Genomic DNA, 13,361 nt, shown 5'->3' with positions numbered 1-13,361 from the left:
TAAAGTAGCAAATGTACAGAAAGAGGCACTGGAGGTTTAGCCCTTAAATCCTGCAATAATTCCAGGATTTCTAGGTCTGATTTTCCCCTCCCTTGCTTCCCCCAAACTGCCCATTCATTGGAAAACTGAGGGACTGCCACCCTGCAAGTCCCTGGGACAAAAGCCTGGCCAAGCAGCCCTGAGCTGAGCCCAAGGACTGGAAGGGCTCCAATGCTTAATGCCAGGCTTAAGGAGGCTGCTGTTAGACCCGGCTTTCCTCTGCGCTGCTCTGCGCTGCTCGCCGCACCTCCTTCATGTCATATGCCCAGACTTGCTCCAGTCCCTGCCCAAGGGTGCTGGTGGGGGTCCAGGAGGGGAAGGGGAAGCGTCCAGCCACCACCCGGGCTTCATCAGGGAGTTCTGCAAGGAGCTTGGTGGCCAGGGGAGGTTTCTGGGGAGAGACAGACAGCCATGTGGTGGCAGTGCCACCAGCGACCACAGGACAGCTTCTTGGGAGGGCTGGTGGGGCCCAAGCAGGCTCCATCAACCAATGACCCTTCCAAAACATAGGGCTGGTGCCAGCCCTGTGCATGGCTGGAACTAGGACCAAATAACAAGAGACAGGACAAGAAGAAACAGCCTCAAGCTGCATCAGGGGAGGTTTAGACTGGATATTAGGAACAGTTGCTTCCCCAAAGGGTGGTCAGGCATTGGAACAGGCTGCCCAGGGCAGTGGTGGAGTCACCATCCTTGGAGGTATTTGAAAGATGTGTAGATGTGGCACTTAGGGACACAGTTTAGTGTGGCCTTGGCAGTGCTGGGGCAATGGTGGGACTTGATCTTAAAGGTCTTTGCCAACCTAAATGATTTCATGATCCTATAAATGTGGATGGTGCTGAGCACCAAGCCACTCATAGAGCCTTATCTTTTAAAGAGTCTTTGCCACTGTCCCAGATATCTCTCTTTCCTAAGAAAACCCTCCTTGGAGTTCGCTCTGAACAAGTTGGGGTGTGAGGGAGGGACAGACTTACCACGCTGGGGGCCAGGAACACGATCACATTGTGACAATCGGAAAGATTCACCTTAAAAGAGATGGAAAAGGAGAATGAAAGAAGCAACAAGCAGAGGGGGAGAAGGGGGAAACTGAGTGTCTCGCCACCTTCTGAATGATCTTCTGAACCTTGGAGGAAGCAGAGATGCCCCACAACATGTGGGATGACGACGTGCTGGTGTGCCTGGAAGCAGCACCACTCGCAAGTGCGTGCCTCCAGCATCATCCCAGATCCACCTTCCCTGCTGGGTTGCTGTGGTCAGGCTGCAGACACCTTTAGGAGCACATCTCTGAAGGCCACCATGTGTCAGCAGCACCTCATACCTCTCATCAAAGCTGCCCTGAGGAGCACTGCTGCCTGTCAAACCAGCAGCCAGCCACAGTCTGCCCAGGCTGGCTTTCCCCTGGGAAGGAGGATGGTTTTCCACCTCCTGAGAGCAGCAAGGGTTGAGGAAGGAGCAAGCAACCACCAGCAAACCCTGGCTGGGGCTGCAGACCAAGCCCTAGCACTGGCCTGAGCACTGCCACACCTTGGGACGCTGTTACCTTCCACAGGTCTTTCTTCAGGAAGGAAACCTTCCCGTGGTAACCAGCCTTCCAGGCCCGGTAGTGGGAGAGACACAGGAGCCAGGGATTGAGCTCGTAGCCAACGGCTGGTCTCAGACCTTGCTTATAAGCCTCTAGCACCTGAGGAGAGACAGAGAGAGCTGCAACTAAAACGAACATCAGGGTTGAGTCTAGGGGACAGTTCAGGGGGCAGGGGCTGTGTCCCAGCTCCACTCACTCCCTCCTCACAGGCAGGGTGGCCTCAGTCCTTGGCACCTTCCTACCCTGCTCACTGCACGTGGTATCTTCTGTTGCCATCAAGGACCACCTAGGGCTGTCTAGGACCCTCTAAGACCACGGAGAACAGTCCAAGGCTATTTATGACCACCTAGCACTGTCTTAGGCCACCTAAGGCTTGTCTATTACCACCTAGGACTGTCTAGGGCTGTCTAGGGCCACTTAGGGCTTGTCTAGGGCCACCTAGGACCACCTGGAGCTTGTCAAGGAGCATCTAGGGCTTGTTTAGGACCATCTAGGGCCAGGAAGCACCGTCTAGGGCTTGTCTAGGACTACCTAGCGCCAGATAACACTGTCTAGGGCTTGTCTAGGACCACCTAGGGCCAGCTAGGACTGTCTACGAGTTGTCTAGGATCATCCAGGGCCACCCAGCAGGGCTATCAGAAGCCCAGCCGGGTGCAGGGCAACAGCCGCTCGGCGGGGCTCCCATCTACCCTCCTGCTGAGCACAGCCCCCTCCCTGTCCTCCCCGCATCCCCTTGCCCGCCCTTACGAGCCGTCCATCTCCTGATCCCAGATCCACCGTCTTCCCGGAGCGTCCCCGCAGCAGCGCCAGCGCGTTGGCCGCTTGCTGCGGGCCGGAGGGCTGGTAGGGCACCTGGGGAGACGGGCGTCAGCGCCGGGGGTACCGGGAGGGCATGGGGCTCGGGAGGGGGGGGCATCGGCGGTACCTGCAACCGCAGGGGTACGCGGCGGAAGCCGGGCATCAGCAGCACGGCCCAGGTAGCCCAAGCAGCCACACCGGTGGCCAAAGCCAGCTCCAGCAGCGACCGCCCACCCAGCGGCCCCCCGCCCGGCCCGCGCCATGCCGCCTCCCCGGGCTCCCCCGGCTCGCCCGGCTCCATGGCGGGCGGAAGGGGCGGCTCCGCAGCTCCCGCCCGTCGCCGGGGCCGGGCCGGGGCTGTCCGCACCGGGAGAGGGCCGGGGCATGGCCGTGCTGCGACCAGCGGGTCTTTGTGTGCGGGGCGGGGGGAGCGGCGCCGCCTGTTGCGGCCGTGCGGGGCTGCGTGCGACTGTGCATGGCCATGGACGGCCGTGCGTGAGCGTGTGCGGTTGTGCATGGTCGGTTGTGGCTGAGCGCTGCTGTGCGCGCTCGCGGGGAGCTGTGCAGTGCTGTACGGGTTTGTGCACGGTTGTGTGGCTGCAGACGCGGTTGTGCATATGAGCACCGCTGTGTGCAGTTGTGCGTGGTTGTGAACAGTTGAGTGCAGTTGTACGTTGGTTGTGTGCCGTTGCTATTGGTTGTGCTTAGCTAGTCACAGTGATGCATGGTTGTGAGCAGACTGGGGCAGCTGTGCGTGCCTGTGCACGGCTGTGCCGGGTGATGCGTGCGATTGTGAACAGCTGTATGTGGTTGTGCACGCTTTTGTGTAGTTGTACATATATGGCTGTGCATGACTGTGAGTCATTCACGGCTGTGAGCAGTGGTGTGCAAGGTTGTTCACAGCTGTGAGCAGTTGTGTGCACGGTTGTTCACGGCTGTGCGTGCCACAGGAGGTGGGTTTCCTGCTGTGAGGGAGCCGCGACTGTGGGAAAATTCCAGGCTGTGGGATGCAGGGGGGCTGGGCCCCACAGCTCCTGCCCACCCGCAATTAACCCCCCTCAACCCAACCCCAGCGTGGGAACAATGATGGCTCAGGAGGGCAGCCGCACACAAAGGGCGGCAGCTCTCGGCCCACACAGCCCTGCTGTCCTCCAGGGACTTCCTCAGGCCTCTGGGTCAGGGCTTCCTGGGGATCCCCTCCAGCAGCGTATTGGGATGTCCCCTGGGAGATGGGGATGGCCCCAGGGGTCTGTGCCATGGCCGGTGGCACCCCGCAGGGTGACCAGCCTCTTCCAGGGCTTTAGGACATCCATCACCAACTACCTGTGGGCAGACCCAGCTTTGGGGTGGAGGGGAGTGGAACTGGGGGGGCTTTTTATAGGGGCCTGTAGGGACAGGACAAGGGGGAATGGCTTTAACCTGACAGAGGGGAGACTGAGATGAGCTCTTAGGCAGAAGCTCTTCCCTGTGAGGGTGCTGAGGCACTGGCACAGGTTGCCCAGAGAAGCTGTGGCTGCCCCATCCCTGGCAGTGTTCAAGGCCTGGCTGAACGGGGCTTGGAGCAACCTGGTCTAGTGGAAGGTGTCCTTCCCCATGGCAGGGGATTGGAACTGGATGAGCTTTAAGGCCCCTTCCAATCCAAACCAGTCTGGGATTCTATGACTGTGGAGCAGGATTCCCACCTCCCCAGCCCTGTGGAAGGCACCAGCCTCCCTGGAGACCCCTTTTCCAATGAACCAGCACAGGCAGTGGCCAAGAGTTGGGCTGCCAAAGGCAAGTACATGTTTCCATTCTGTTCTCACCTTTGTTTGTGGGAGCCAAATATTCCACCCTTGGAATGAAGATGCACACATATGCACATGTGTGCTCTACCCTCATACCGCACCATGCAGCTCAGAGTGCTTAACAACCACTAGACCCCATTAAACACAGCCCAGGAGCAGCGATGTGGCTCCACTGCGGAGGAAACACCATCTGTAGAGCCCAGAGATATTGCTCAGGGGTGTTCCCCCTCCATACCCCCATGTGGCTGCAGCCAAATCGGGGGCCATGGGGATTGCTCCAATTTTCTGGTGGGGCCGGTTAAGGCTGAGAGTGAGTAGAAAATCCGGGGAAATAGGAGCTGGGAAAAGAGGGGGCAGGGGCTGTGGAGGAGGAGGAGGATGGTCTGTGTGGATGAGCTGGTCCCCAGGGCAGCCCAAGGCCCCGCCATGATGCTGCAAAGCAAATTAATTAAGGAAGCAATTCCCAGCCAGGGCTGAGCTCTCCCTGCTGGGCCCCTGGGAGGGGTGGGAGCATCCCACTTCTGCCCCAGCCAGCAGCGTCTGCAGCATATCAGGGAACTGTGCAAGGGAACCATTGGGATGCGCCATTGAAGCCAAAGAGCTTTTAATCCGCCTCTTTCCAGGGCAGCTTCCCCAAGGCAGGGGCGCGGCGGCTGCAAAGCAGCCCCAACCGCCAGGAATTTGTCACTATGCGCTGGGAAAGCTGCTTCCCAACAGCTGCTGGCAGCCGGACCCACCAGACGCAGGCGTATTGGACCAGGAGAGCCGGGGTGAGGGGCTTTGAGGCCCCCAGCATCCCTTCCAGCCAGAGGGATGCTGCTGGCTTGGCTTTGACCCAGCCAAACAGGGCGCTCGAAGCACCCCTTTACGGTAGGCTTCAGGGCACACCTTCCCAAGGGGTGGAAGGACTGGGGGGTTGTCGCTGTCCTTGGGGCCATCAGGATCCCACTTCTCTTATTGCTGAGGGTCCTGCCCTCAGGTCCCTTCTCTGCTGCCCAATGAGGACACCCAAACTGCCTCATCCTATCTGCTGCTGTGCTTTCCACTGGTCCGAGAGCATCATCCTGACTCTTGGGTTATCTCTGAACCACAAGGGCATCATTATGACCCTGTGGGGCACCCCCAAGGGCATCATTCTGATCCTATGGGGCTTCCTCTGGCTCCAGGGGATCATCCTGACTCTATGGGGTATCCCTGAACCCCAAGGGCATCATCCTGATGCTGTGATGCATCTCTGGTCCTGGGAGCATCATCCAACCCTATGAGGCACTCCCAAACCCCAAGGGCATCATCCTGACCCTATGGGCCATCTCCCGGCCCCGGGGCATGAATCTGAGGCTATAGTGCATTCCCTGGTCCCAGGGACATTATCCACCCCTTTAGAGGATCTGTGAACCCCAAGGATATCATCCTGACCCTGTGGGGCCGCCTCGGGTCCCAGGAGCATCCTCCTGCCCCGTCCTGGCTCCTGGGTGCTGTGGGCAAAGCAGGCAGGGCAGACAGGGCAGGCAGGATGGGCAGCACAGGCAGGACAGGACTGGTCATCCCAGGGTGGCTGCGGGGGCCGCAGTGGGGCTGAGAGTGCCTCCCCTTTGTGCCTCCCCTTTGTGCCCCTAGATTCACTGGTTTGGGCTTTCATTGGCAGCAGTCGGGGAGGAGGAGGGTGAAGAGGCAGGAGAGGGGGAGGAAGGGCTTGGGGGGGGGGGGATGGCGGGAAACGGCGCTGCCTTTGTGCAACAGGGCTGGGGACAGCGACGGGGACACCTCGGCAGTGCCACCCCTCTGTGCCTTGCAGTCCCAGCGTGGACACCCATCGGCAGCGTGACCAAAGGGCTCTATGTGTCCCCCCCTGCCCAGACACCTGAGTCCACAATGCAGGTGATCCCATGGGATGAGGACCACTGGGCACCTCCCTGGGCACAGTGCCATTTAGGGACATGGTTTGGGGGTGCTGCCCTCCATGGTGTCCCCAAACCCCCCATAGCAGAGAGTGGGTTTGGAGTAGGTCTGGCAGGTCCATCCCTGGAGATGCTGCATCCACCCTTGTCCAGGTAAGCACCACAGGGGGATCCTTCCCTGTGCTTTCCACAGCCCTTTGGCCATTGTCACCACTCTCACCAAGCTCAACTGGGTTCTGGCTGCCCCCCAAAGCCCCCCAGCTCCTGTCTGCTCCTCCCAAAGTAGCCTTGTCACAACATGGTCCCCAGCGCTTCCCCCTCACCCCACCACATTTTCCATCCTGCTAAGGAAATATTAACCGGGATGGAGTCTGGCTCATTGTGTTTTTACCCTCTGTGGCCAAGAGGCTGGACTCTGCTTTTTGGGAATTGCTGGGATAACCAGCTCTGGGGAGATGGGGATGATGGGGCTGCGGGATGCAGAATGCTGCCACGGCAGCCCTGAGCAGCAGGAAAGGGCTGTTATCCCCATCCTATAGTAGGGAAACTGAGGCACTAGCTGCCTGGATTCCCTGTGGGATGGTCCCATAGGAAATGCTTGTGCCCTGGCTGGGGCCCAGCTGCGGAAAGAGAGAGCAGCCAACCCAACGTGACCCAGGGCAGAGGGCACCAAAAACAGCCCAAACCCCCCACAGCAGTGAGCGAGGCACTGAACAGCCCTTTCCGCAGCAGCAGAATGAGCTGCTCTGGCCAAATAAACAGATTTGAAGCAAAACAGGAGATTCTGGTGCTGGGCAGATGCCGCCGGATGCTGAGCACATTAAATCCAGTTCTTCAGCTGAGAGGAATGCGCAGGATTGCAGCAGGGTCGGAGCAGCCGTGATTTACCCTCGATGTGTGTGGAGGATGCTGTGGGCAGCACAATTCCCTTTGCACCTCATTTATTGCTTTTCCATCCCCATTTTCTCTCCTCCTCCACTAGGTTTCCCACTCCTTCCTCTTTCCCACTGCTTGCTCAGTTCCTGCCCGTTGCCAAAATCCAGGGGGATTCTGGCATCCTCAAGAGCTTGGCATGGAGCATCAGACTTGCCAGGGATGGATCCTGCCTCGGGCCCAGCCTGGTCCCAAAATGAGTACCAGCCCTTTGGCAGGAAAGCATAAAATAAGCATCACATTTGTCTCCGGGGAAAGCGTGTGTTGTGTATTGAGCCCACTACCACCTCAAAGGCAGGATCATAGCACAAGCAGATCATTTTCTACACACACACATTTACATGTACATATTTGAACTCCAAAGCTCACAGCACTCATTGGAAATGGTTTCTTGGCAAGGAAAAGTGCATTGTAGACAGCAAGGCATCAAATGAAGTCCAACCAGGCCAAGTGCAAGGTCCTGCACATGGGCCATGGCAATCCCCAGCACAAACGCAGGCTGGGGGAGACTGGATGGAGCAGCCCTGAGGAGAAGGACTTGGGGATGTTGGTCAATGAGCAGCTCCCCAGAACCCCCCCGTGTGTTGGGCTGCACCCCCAGCGCGTGAGCAGCAGGTTGAGGGAGGAGATTCTCCCCCTCTGATGCGCTCTGGGGAGACCCCCCCTTGCAGTCCTGATCCAGCTCTGGGGCAACAGCACAAGAGGGAAGTGGAGCTGTTGGAGCGAGTCCAGAGGAGGCCATGGGGATGCTGCAAGGGCTGGAGCAGCTCTGCTCTGGGTGCTCAGGGGCTGAGCTTTTCCAGCACTGAGCTCCTGTGGGCACCACTGATATGGAGGAAAGGTCCTGGCCAGGGTTCCTGTGCCCCATCCCCGCTGGGGTCCTGTCCCCCTCCCCACCACTACACGCAGCCCACAGGATCCCATGGAGGGGGGCAGCGGTGGGGCTTGGGACACCAGCACGGTGCAGCCCAGCACAATGAGGCCTTGTGGCCCGTGACTCTGATGAGAATGAGCCCTGACAGTGGCTGCTCAGCACCCGGCATGGGGCCACCTCCAATACCCAGGGAGAGGAACCTCAAAATGACCCATCCAAGGGATGCAGCACTCAGAAACAGCAATATATCACTTTATGGAGGGAGATGTATAAAGAGTAGGGCTGTTTCCAGGGCAGGGTCAGTGGCTGGTGCTGACACCTGGGGAGGTGCAGGCCATCCCGCTCAGCTGCTTACAAACCAAGGAATCTCACACACGTGCTCTACAAAGACAGCTTAGTTTATCAAAAAGGTCACACATTTGGTATCGTTATCACTGTAGTGCACATACAATGCCCCCACCCCCACGGTCAAAACACTCCCCTGGCCGGCAGGCTGTGACCCACCGGGATGACCCAGCAGCTGCCACGAAGCCACGGTGGCAGGACGGGCAGCACGTCCTGGCCTATCCCAACCTCTCCCCATTCCCACAGCACCCTCCTGCATCAGTGCTTTGGTCCTGCACCAGCCTTCCTCCCCCCTCGATTCCTTCAGCCTTGCTCCTCTTCCTCATCCACCCCATGGCCCCTGCCCATGCCCTCCACTGCAGGCAGGGTCAGGGCAGGGCTCACTGCCATCCTGCTCCCACTTCCACCCCTGACATTGCAAATTACCTCCTGGCCCTTTCACACCCCACTGTGGCACCCGCTGCCATGGCCACCCATCACCGTGCCCTCCTGGGGGGTAACAACAGCCACCCCCATCGTGCTGCACCCACAGCATCCCCTGAGCCTGCAGCTTCCTGGTCCCATGGGAGCCCCTAACCCCCTGCCCCACACCACAGCACCCCGCACCTGGGTAGGTCCCTGGGAAAACCCGTTCACTTCCAGCAGGATTTTCTCGGGACCCCCCCAGCCCATCGGTGGATGCTGCTGGAACCCAGCTGCATGGTGAGGACCAAATCACTGCTCCTCTTTCCAGGCACCATCCAACCCCAGGGATGCTCTTGCTGCCTGCAGCACCCCCCAGCACCTGCAGGACTGAGCTGTCCTTCCCCGCCCCCGAGCCACTCAGTCCATGGGGAACTCGCAGGGGTTCTGGCGTGTGCGCTGTGCCCCCTGGTAGATGCGCTGGAAGTCCCGGTACCGCGGCGCACAACTCAGCCAGGCCTCGCCGAAGTGCAGCCACCCCGTGAAGAGGAAGGTGCCGGGGCCCGGCCTGACGCCGCAGCGCAGCGGGGTGTGGATGCTGCCTGCTGACCGCCCCCCCGCCTGGAACAGGGGGAACTTCTGGCGGTGGATGCGGGTGGCGCTCACCCCGATGATGGATTCCTGCAGCTCCACATCGTTGGAAACGCTTCGAATGCTGCCACGGATCACTGTGAGGGGAAGAGAGGGACGGTGTCAGCATGGCCCTGACCTTATCCCCATCCCTGTCCCCATCCTTGTCATGATCCCTGTAGCCTTTCCCATCCCTATCCTTGTCCCCATCTCCATACCTATTCCCATCCTCATTCCCACCATTCCCATTGCCATCCACCCCCATCCTTGCTCCAATCCGCATAGCTTTCCCTGTCCCCATTCCCATCTCCATCTCCCTTCCCATCTCCATCCCCATCCCCATCCCTGTCCTCATTCCTACCCCTTCTCATCCTCATTCCCATCCTTATTCCCACCATTCCCATCGCCATCCATTCCCATCCCTGTCCCCATCCTTGTCCCAGTCCTCATAGACTTCTCTGTCCCCATTCCCATCTCCATCTCTATACCTGTTCCCATCCCTGTCCTCATCCCCATCCCTGTTCCCATCCCCATCTGGCAGCAGCCTCTGTACTGATGCCCAGGCAGGGCAAGCCAGGGCAGCCTGGGGGGACTTCGGCCCCCAGTTTGAGTTTCCTCCCCTCTTGTGAGCTCCCAGCACCCGGGCAGGGGCTGCACTCACCAAAGTCACTAGTGCAAATGGCCATCAGGATTTCGGTGTCGTTGCACGGCCGGCAAGCCCCTGCAAGGGCCAAGCACAGCCTGTCACCACGCGACACTGGTGACTGTCCCCTCCGGGCACACCGAGGGACACACCTGGCAAGGGCAGCTGGGGCAGGCCGAGCCGGGGTGCGGGACACTCACCCTCCCCGGTGAGGCTGGCGGCGGGCAGCGCGGGGCGGGCCAGCCAGTCCCCCCGCAGCTCGTAGCGGAAGGCGGCGATGCGGCGGCTGATGTCGCGGTGCGGGGTGGCCTGCAGGAACAGGGCCACCTTCTCCTGGGGCGCCCAGCTGAAGCAGCGCACGCGGGGCCGCGGCGCCTCGGGCAGCAGCAGCTCCAGCACCCCGTCCCGCTCCAGGTACAGCTGAGCCCCACGGAACGTGCCCGCGGGTTTGACGCAGGCGGTGATGTGCTGGGGGCTCCCGCCCGTGGCGGCGGCGGTGGCGGGGGGCAGTCGGGGTCCCAGGCGCAGGCGAAGGGCCCCCGTGGGGTACAGCCATTCCACAGAGCCCTCGGCGCAGGGCAGGGAGAGCTGCTCCACGCTGCCCGCCTCCTGTGACAGCCCGCTGCGAGGCACAGGACCCCCGTCACTGGGACATGCCGGCTGATGGGGACCCCCAGCCCCAGCCCGTGTCCCCCCAGGTGATGGGGAGCCCCCCAGCCCTTATCCCCCCAGCACTCCATGGAGCTGTGCAGGATGAACACGAGAAGGAACAGCACCAAACCCTCGATGCCACCGGCTGCAAGTGTATAATCTGGGGGTGCTCGTCTCCACCAACCCCCTGGGTAGGTGCCGGGGGGAGCCGCAGCAGCACACACCCCCCCCTTGCACCCAGAGTGGACTCCCCAGCCTCCCAAGCCACGGGACCCACAGCCTTGAGGTCGCCAGTTCCTTGCACAACCCAACTTTGGGGGATCCCCTGTGGAAGCTGGGGGGTTACCACCCCCCGTGGGATTCGGGCTCGCGTGGAACCGGTGCCCGAAGCCACGTCTTGCCTGTTGAATATTTAGGGGAGGGGACAAGCGGGAAAGCCCTGCCCCGGGGAAGCGGAGACAGCCGTGGGGCTGCTTTGTCCAGGCCACGCTGCTGCCGGTCTTGTGTCCCGCCCGTGCCCCCCACGGCCTCGAGTGGGGCTTGCGGCAGCCCCGGCCCTTTGTTCTGGAGCTCGGCGCCTTCCCTACCGCGGCCAGCGGCGCTCCGAGCCCTGCCGAGGGGCCCCAGGGGTCGCGGGGCTACGATTCACGGGGGAAGGGGCTGCGGGAAGGGTTCCCGGTGAGGCGGGCCCGGACCCCGCACATCCCTGGAATGGGGAAACTGAGGCAGGCGCAGGTCCTAGCATCCCACCGCGACCCAGCCCCGCAGGAGGAGGTGGCAGCCCCTGCACCGAGGGATGCTCCCGGGTGGGGGGAGGGCTGCGAGCTGGGCAGCGGGGTTTGGAGGGGGCAGTGCTGAGCCGGGGACCCGCGTGTGCCGCCGGTGCCGGTCCCTACCTGCCCCTCCAGCTGCACGGATCCGCAGAGGCGCCGCCGAGCGCCGCGCCCAGCCCGGCCAGGCACAGCGCTCGCAGCGCCCACATGGCCGCGGCCGCGGCGGCCCCGGGGCGGCCCGGCCCTGCCCGCACGCACCGGCCGCGGGCAGGGAGCGGGGAGCGGGGCCGACACCCGCGCCGCGCCCCAAACTTTCGGCCAATGGCGGCTGCGGGGCGGGGCCGGACACCCCACACCCCCCCGCATCTCCCCCCGCACCCGGCGCCTGGGGCATCGGCAGCGCCAGCACCGGCATCCCTGGAACCCCCCGCGCGGCTCCCGGCAGCGGGGGGAACACACCGGCGGGGGGGCCGGGGCTGAGCCTCGGGGCAGGGCTGGGGCTGCGTGGTGCTCCCCGGGGTGGTACAGCCCAACTGTGCATACCCCAGGTCATGCAGACCCCCGGGTACAAGCACCCCAGGCTATGTACAGCCCAACTATCGACACCCCGACGGTGCACGCCCCCAGTTATGTGCACCACAAGCTATGTTCAGCCCAGGCTATATGCACCCCAATTGATGCACGCCCCAGGCTACACACACCTCAGGCTATATATACCCCAGGACATGCACACCCCAAGTTATGCAGACCCCACGCCATGCACACCTCAGGCCATGCACACCTCAAGTTACGCACACCCCAGGCAACAGGAACAGCTATACACACCCCAACTGTGCACACCCCAACTAGGCACACCCCAATTGTACACACCTCAGGCTGTGTACACCCCAAACCTATACAAACCCTGACTTATGCACACCACAGGCTGCACACCCCAAAATCCAGCCCCCTGATTTGTGCGCCACTAGAACTGTGCACCCAAGACTTACACACACTCCAACCTCCATACACACCCCCCAGCAGCAGCACACCCCTCCCCACGGACATCCTTAACCGGGACCATGGAGACACATGGTGTGGGTCTGTCATGGGAGGTTCCACACACCCGAACCCCCACTTCCAACCCTCCCAACCTCCCTTGGGATTTTACACACACCCCGCAGCCGCTATTGTGCCAGCCCCACAATTAATTAAGTGTCCATCCAGTGACAGCCCGCCAAAACGTTTGAAATAAACAGGGAACAATTGGGATGGGATGATACAGGCCGGGAACAAAGTCCTGGCGAGAGGGTGGAGCGGAATGGAAATGAGGGATTGTAAATTTGGAGGCTGGAAAGAATGGGGGGAAGGGGGGGAAGGGGAGGGGGCCAGGCGGGAGAGAGGAATTCTCGGCCCTCCCGCCATGGAGCGATGCTGAAACAAGTCAGGCTGCTGGAATCCGTGGAAAATGAGGGGCCGAAGGGGCTACGGGTTAAGGTGGAGCGGGGCGGTGGGCTGTTCGGGGTGCTGGGGGGTCTGGGTGGAGGCTCTGTGCTGGGGTCTTGCTGTGGGTGTCGGGGAGCGAGGGCCCGACTGCGGGTCACAGTGACCCCGGCACCCGGGGATGTGGCCCGGGGCCAGTTCCTGGGGAAGCAGGGCCGGGTGTGCTCCAGGCCTGGCATGAGATACAGGGACCCCACAAACAGCCCCCGCCGGGTGCCCGGGGGCGAGGTGGCATCGCAGTGAGTTGGCACCAGGCGCTGGTGTTCCCAGGCAGGGACCTCACTCAGTCTGACTCCCACCGTCCCGTGGGGTCCCTCGGGAGGGGTTCCCTTGGGACACCCGACAGTGCAGGGAGGTGGGACGCGGCCATTCGCAGGCTGGACCACGGTGTCCGCATGGGCACACGGCGGTGAGTGTGCCCCAGCCCCACTGCAGCACCCCGGGGGGGGTTTTGCACCCCTGAACCCACTCCCCCAGCCCGGGAGGGGGAGGAAACCCCCGATCCACCTTAACGCGGTGTTTTGGGAGGA

General features: G+C 61.6%; 2 protein-coding genes across 2 annotated transcripts; both read right to left on the bottom strand.

Moving 5' to 3' along the window:
* Window positions 1-241: 241 nt before the first annotated feature.
* On the bottom strand, window positions 242-2,933 carry ANTKMT (adenine nucleotide translocase lysine methyltransferase; the record flags this gene model as incomplete). The annotated part of the gene is made up of 5 exons (XM_080618153.1): window positions 242-430; window positions 1,011-1,061; window positions 1,577-1,717; window positions 2,366-2,470; window positions 2,544-2,933. 5 exons carry the CDS (start codon window positions 2,931-2,933, stop codon window positions 242-244), a joined length of 876 nt encoding a protein of 291 aa, XP_080474279.1.
* A 6,139-nt stretch (window positions 2,934-9,072) lies between these two features.
* METRN (meteorin, glial cell differentiation regulator) lies at window positions 9,073-11,558 on the bottom strand (the record flags this gene model as incomplete). The annotated part of the gene is made up of 4 exons (XM_080618502.1): window positions 9,073-9,380; window positions 9,944-10,003; window positions 10,126-10,547; window positions 11,473-11,558. 4 exons carry the CDS (start codon window positions 11,556-11,558, stop codon window positions 9,073-9,075), a joined length of 876 nt encoding a protein of 291 aa, XP_080474628.1.
* Window positions 11,559-13,361: the final 1,803 nt, after the last annotated feature.

This window comes from Psittacula echo (genome assembly GCF_963264785.1).
Source record: "Psittacula echo genome assembly, chromosome: 5".
Lineage (NCBI taxonomy): Eukaryota > Metazoa > Chordata > Aves > Psittaciformes > Psittacidae > Psittacula > Psittacula echo.
This window is presented reverse-complemented; position numbering and strand designations above follow the sequence as displayed.